The 6,925-nt window shown below is 37.3% G+C and overlaps 1 protein-coding gene across 1 annotated transcript in view; it reads left to right on the top strand.

Moving 5' to 3' along the window:
• CNTN6 (contactin 6) overlaps positions 1 to 6,925 on the top strand; it is a 192,880-nt gene that overhangs the window by 75,573 nt on the left and 110,382 nt on the right. Inside the window, 2 exon segments of the mRNA XM_006897087.1 lie at positions 348 to 551; positions 3,197 to 3,299. Coding sequence (XP_006897149.1) covers positions 348 to 551; positions 3,197 to 3,299 — 307 coding nt within the window.

Raw genomic sequence — 6,925 nt, 5'->3', positions numbered from 1 at the left:
TTGTTGTTGTTGTTGTTGTTATGTGCCATTGAGTTGCCTAACTCATAGAGACCCTATATACAATAGCCCTAAACTCTGCCCTATCCTGTGCCAATCTCACCATTTCCGACACACATTATAGCCATGTCTTTTTCTAACCTTGTCATGAAAATAATACCTAATCCTATATAACCTTTACACTGAAACTGGGTATGTCACCAAGACCAACTACCATTACACCCAGACATAAAATTAGTACTACAGGCATAAGAAAGACAAAAAGGAACATGGTTTTATTCTAAAGATTGGGAACCCTTTAACAAAAGAATGAATATGGTAATGAGAATATTGCTTTTCTTTTTTTCTAGATTTATCTTATGCATGGACTTTCAATGATAACCCTTTATACGTTCAAGAGGACAAAAGACGGTTTGTATCTCAAGAGACAGGAAATTTATACATTGCCAAAGTGGAGCCATCGGATGTGGGCAACTATACCTGCTTCATAACAAACAAGGAAGCTCGGAGAAGTGTGCAAGGGCCACCTACCCCCTTAGTGCAGCGCACAGATGGTAAGACGATGTGCTTTTTGGGGTATATCATTGTCTATGGCTCTTGAAGCCTGCTGGGTCGACTAAGCTCCCTGCTTCTCCCTTTCACACTGTAACCACGCCATCTATTAATTTACATTCAATGTGAAATATTCAATGAAAATTCTCTAGCTCACGTATACAATAGAGTATACATTTTTAGGATTATGTACTTTCTTGTCTCTGAAATTTGAGTGAATTATCTTGTTACCTTTTTTAAAAACAATGATTATTTCACTAAAAATATTGTTTGGTTGGGGGAGTCGATGTGTGTGTGCACGTGCGTGTGCCGTCAAGTGCATATTGGATTGTTATCATTTTAATGAACATATGATGAGCTTTAAAATGTGCCTTTCTTTTTCATATTTGTCCTTTACCCCCTTTTATTTATCTGACCAGCAAAATCCATATAAAGGTTCATATCTAAGGAAAAGAAAACAAACCAATGTTAATTATGAATGTTATAAAGAAAAGAAAGAACAACATGACCTAGATGCACATGGATTATGTTCTTCCAAGTAATGTAACTCCGCTCACTCGCTGATGAGGTTTGTAGCTGAGTGACGTCATAAGGCTAGTACAAGATTTAGAAAGCGAGAAAATCCCTAAGCAAGTCACTGAAGTGGAAAAATCCTGCGGTTGATTCTTGAATTAAATTTTCACAGTGTGAAATAGGAAGACAAATTCTGGCAATGCATTTTATGACCATATTCTGTGACCGCAATGCAATTCCTCATCGTATTTTTGTCCTTCTTGAGGAGTTTATGAAAAACAAGAACGTGATGCTGATAGTGGGTAACAAAATTGCAGAACCAGCTCCATTAAAAGCATCATCTTCTGACAGGCCTTTGCCGCTTCCTAACTCTCCATGTAGATTCCCAAGACCTCCATTCAGAATCAACCATCTCTAAATTTATCAATAAATCCAATTTATCATTGTAGTGAGGACTCTGGTAACTCTGTTGATGAATGCAAAGGATTGTGCACCGCTTCTTCTATGTCTGTCCCCTTCCCTTCCAATACCATAGTCTTTTCAATCTCCTCCATTCCTGTGAATATACTTATTGTACAAAGAGACTGGTAACTTTATACACAGTATGAAAAAATCAAAGCTGTTTTGTAAGTTGGCACTCAGGAAAGCTCAAATGTTAAAGAAATGGGAGGTGGGGAAGGGGAGCCCCAGACGGCAATGACAAATGCTCTCTCTTTTTGATTAACTGAAGCAATAGGATACCTATTCTACCTCCTTCGCCCTGCTTTATTTTATTGCTTTGGAATGATAAAGGTCATAAAATTTAGTATTTTTATTTTACATGCATTTTGTAAATCTCACACTTCTGAAACAATATGAGCTATGGATAAATCTATTTAAGAAGATATTACTGTGCTGTTAAATATATACATAAAAAGTAAAAATCAAAGTTAAAAGAAAAAAAATCAAGAAATTGGAAGTGCCATTGATTAAATCAGTTAAGTTCATGAATGTAACCAGCTTGTTGTAACTCTCTGGTGGATTGTTGTTTTTGTTGTTGTTGTTATGTGCCGTTGAGTCACTTGCGACTCATAATGACCCTATGTACAACAGCCCTAAACCCTACTCTATCCTGTGCCAATCGCACTGTCTCTGACACACCCATCCTGATTAACCCAGTCACTGAATCAATCCATCTCATAGAGGGCCTTCCTCTCCTGCACTGTCCCTCCACCCTCCCAAGCATGATGACCCTCTGAAAGGACTGGACTCTTTGCAACATGTCCAAAGTATGTCAGACGAAGCTTCAGAATCCTTGTCTCCAAGGAAGAGCCTGGCTTCACCCTCTCTAGGGTAAACCAATTTGTTCTCTTAGCAGTCCATGGTATTTTCAATACTGTTCTCCAACACCTCAGCTTAAAGGCATAATTCTGTTCCTAAAAGACATTAGACAACTGTCATGGTCCTACTTAAGAGATACCGACAATACCTTATCTAAAATGTTTAAAAATAATAAACAAATGGAAAATCCAAATAGTTTGCTTAAGTGAACAAGAAACTAATTTAACAGCGACCCTGTAACTGACATGAGAACGCATGTGCCTTTATCAATCTCCTCAGTGTGACTGACGTTTTGTTAGGGGAATGCTGGTATTACGGGTTAAGTGATGTTGCAGCATCTTCATATGGAATTCTTTGAAACTTCCTTGTCCTTAAACACATCTGACCTCACAAATTTCCTTCAGACCTGAGGGATCTGAATATCATACATGCAAAAAAGTCACAATTTAAAGTTATTTTTTAAACCCAGAAGCATTTTAGAACCTTAGGTTCTAAAACCTTCAGTGTAGCTGGTTTAAATCGAAACATCAACTCTTATTAAGACTAATGGGAAAGATAAATAGGTTTGGTCTGTCTCTAGTCTAATCCTACGGTATAGCTTAGAGAGTTGAATTTGTCCTGTTTAAGGGGGAGGAGAATGAATTAATTTCCTAAATAGCATCATGAGGTTTCTTTGCCTTCTCTCCCCTATCGAAGTATAGAAAAACAGAGCTAACTGAAAAATCAAATGATCAGGTTTTCATTAATGAAGTATTTACTTCGCAGAAAACGTCTATTCTCCAGAAATGCTGCTAGCTCTTTTGATATTTAACAGGTGTGATGGGGGAATATGAACCAAAGATTGAAGTGCGTTTTCCCGAAACAATACGAGCTGCAAAGGATTCATCTGTAAAACTGGAATGCTTTGCCCTTGGAAAGTAAGGTGGTTTTGTTTTGTTTTGTTTTGTTTTCCTAGTTGCTGTAATTTTTGTAAGCCTTTTTGTTATTCAAGCATTGCTGTAAGGTGTATTATAAAATAGATGTAAAGAGCTGGGCAAAAGTGGAACTTTCTGATTGGAATTTAAAGCAACATGCCTGATACTCTGTAAATGACTGGGGCCGCAGCTCTTCCCTAAATGTGCTGATATTTCCTCTAGTCAAGAATAATGAGACCCATCTATTCAGAATGTTGCAAGGGAATAATTGCATAAGATGATGGACGCCCCCTCCTCTCCACGCTGTCCTGCATCTAGAAATGCATTGCCTGGAGTGTCTCCTTGTGCAGTTACTCAGCAGTTCTTGTAAATGAAAGGCTTCTCTGTTCATTTCCAAACTAAGACCAATTAAAGGCCTTTGTTCAGGGTAGATAATTAGAAAGGAGCCAAACCTTTTCTGGGTGGTGCTTTTACTCAGATTCATGTTTCAGAGTCTTTAAGGCACCCAAATATTTGTATATTTGCATGGAGTAAGCAGAGTATCTCTATACCTTTTAGTAATATTTGAATTTAATGTTTACGTCATTAACCATCAGCATCCAGTGAACAAGAAATATAGGTAGCAGACATCCGCACATCGTAAACAAGAATGTCCACATGAATGCCTGGAAAGAGAGTTAAACTGGGATTCTGCTTCTGTAGTTATTGGAGTTATTGGATGAGGTCTGATTCCATTTCTAATATGATCCCAGGTAATTCTGATTCTTCTGCTCTACAAACCACATTCTGAGTCCTAAGAGGCTTAACTCTCACGATGAGTTTTGAGAACTTCTATATTCAGAGAGTCTATGTCCATTGTGACCATACAATTTAGAAAAAATGATTTACATTTCAAACTGTAAAACATCTTCAAAATCACTAGCCTTATTATTAAATACAAAAAGTAATCCAAGTAATACTGGTTACTAAATCTGCTCCTTTCTATCACTCATATTATGTGACTCTTCAAATGGAATTTCACAGGTTATTCGTTTTTCAGTTTTTAAAAGATCATATTTTATTGTTGCACCATACTAGTCCTATAATTTGCCCAGCATATAGTTTCCCACTGATTGAATGGTTTTTAAACTCATAGAGGTTTTAAATAAGTTTTGGGGTTATTCTTCTATTTTAAGAAATAATGAGCTTTAATCATATTCAAGTTTTCTCAGAAATGAAAATTTACAAAGAAATCAAATGTTTGTCAGGAAAATACTTTCTAAAGTGAATGACTGATTTTCCAAGCCAGTCAATGAGAGTAATGGTCAAAGAATATTGATAGTCTATTCCATCGTATCTGGCGTTAGAAAAGATGGATTCCTGGAATGAAAATAAATACTCTTGCATATTAAAATAACTTTGGAAGTCTTTGGGGCAAGTTCTCAAGAATCTAAACTGAGTATTTTATGAATTATTCATTACTATTATTATTATTTTTCTTTGACATTTAGATAGTAAATGCTCACTTCAGTGCATGAAGCCAAAGAGCAAATTCCATGCTATTATTGTATAAGCAGTGTTGAGTTAGTGAGGCTAAACTAGAAATAGATAACTCAGAGAAATCTAGAATTTCTTCTCTCTCCCCAGCCCAGTCCTCTTCTCCGGGAATAACTGTAGAGGCAGTATGAAAATATGAATGTTAAATTAGCATTATGGGCCAATTCTGGATTAAAAAAAATAAGAGCAGATCAAAAGAGAATGTCATTGACCAGCATCATCTTTGAATTGCCCATCTATTAGCTCTATTAATTATATTTGTTTTTATATTTGATCTACAAAATTAAAATAGAGAAGAGCTTTGCAATTTTATGTGGTCCCCTTGTCTAATATTTCATTAACAAACTTGAAAATCTCACTGCTGTTGTGTCAGAACAGACTACGAGCCCCGCCCCCTTGGATTTCCAGGGCTGTGAACGGCACAGGAGGAGACTGCCTGCCTTTGTGCTGTGGATCTGTTGGATTCAAACCCCTGGAAAGGCATGACCACTGGGTTAGCAGTGCGACTCCTCACAGGCCATGAGCCTGCACTTTCTCCTAAGAGCTTTCTGGTTCTGACTTACACAGTAGGTTCCTAAAGGAGCTGAGTGAGGAGGGAGTTGGGCTGCTATCCCAAAGGCTGTTCCTCTGCAGGTTCAAATCTGGCCAGGGTCCCAAGGAGAGAGATTGACAGCCTCCTTCTATGTGAGTTAGCACCTCAGAAACCCGCTGGAGGCTGAGCTGTGAGGCAGTGTTGAATTCCTTCATCCCTTTTGAATTTGCTTTTATTTAGGGTATGAGTCATGAATCCCATGTTATTTTTCTACATGTGAAAATCAAGTTTTCTCAATTCCTGGAATGCTTAACATTTTAAAGAAGTCAATACCACCCCAATCAATCATAAAAGGACAAATATTTCACTTAAAATGTCAAGAAAGGCAAATATACGAAGGCAGCCATTTATTAATGGTACCAGGAAATAACAGGATTAAGAGTAATGGAAGAGCGCTTTGGGGAAGGCTATGGTAGCACAGGTCTTTACGATCATTTCTGTCAGCAAGTTTACACTTGCTCAAGCTGCATTGGCAAAAATGGTTTGTAGGTTATTTACAAGGGTGATTTAGAAGAGTGATGTGTAACCAAACGCCTCATGGGACTTGAATCCTGGGTTTGGTGGTTTGAAGTCACTATTTCCTAGTAGATCACAGATAATTTGCCTAATAATGTGTTTATGCACCACTTCGGCCACCTAGAGGGTCGATAAGTACCAGCTGGAGGGTTTGCTAAGGTTCACATTGCTGTCACTCTAACTCTAGTGGTTCCGGTTCAGCCAGCCGGGGTGGGACAGGAGGATTGGGTGAACTGAGCCCCCAGCTGCCTTTCTGCTGCCACCACTGTCCTAAGACCACACTTGACAAATAATTGACATGGCTGTGCGATGTCAGCTGTGGGACCTACAGCCAGTCACATAAATTCTCTGAGCTTCAATCAGAATTGGATGTCAACATTTGGTCTGTTCACATTAAGTGTTCTGCACAATGAGAGTTTAATTTCCTCAAGTAAACACAATCTATTTGAAAATGCATTGTATGCTCTGGAAAGAATGATAAAAAACTTGAGCTACTATCAAAAGGATTTCCTTATATGTGCTTAGCAATAGTTTTCAGAAAACAAATTACATTGTAGTTAAAATATTGAAAATGTTTCTAAGTCTATTATAAGTTCTGACATTTAGCAAACATTAAAATAACTTTACTAACCACACAGGATTACAAACATAAAAAATACACTGCCTAGAAAATTAGTTATCTTCAAGGCATAATTAAAATCTTTAACAAAATAAAATATCTTGCCTTTTAAATTTGAAATGTATATTTGTAGAATCATTGCCAAGAATTCTTATAAACTCTGTTGAACAATAGTTGTAAAACATAATCCTTAATGAATTTTCATAAAAATATTGCCACTTAGCATTTATTTTTAATAGTCACCAAACATGGAGACTGCTTTACATAGATCTATCAGAATATTCTTGTCTACTTTGGGAGCTGAAACTGAGGAAGACCTCATGCACTTGCTGTAGAGGTCAAGGACTGCAGCCTTCAGTATGGACT

The sequence above is a fragment of the Elephantulus edwardii genome, unplaced genomic scaffold (genome assembly GCF_000299155.1).
Source record: "Elephantulus edwardii isolate Elephantulus edwardi_28Jun2011 unplaced genomic scaffold, EleEdw1.0 scaffold00200, whole genome shotgun sequence".
Lineage (NCBI taxonomy): Eukaryota > Metazoa > Chordata > Mammalia > Macroscelidea > Macroscelididae > Elephantulus > Elephantulus edwardii.
Note: the sequence above shows the minus strand (reverse complement) of the source record. Positions and strands in the feature narration are given on the sequence as shown.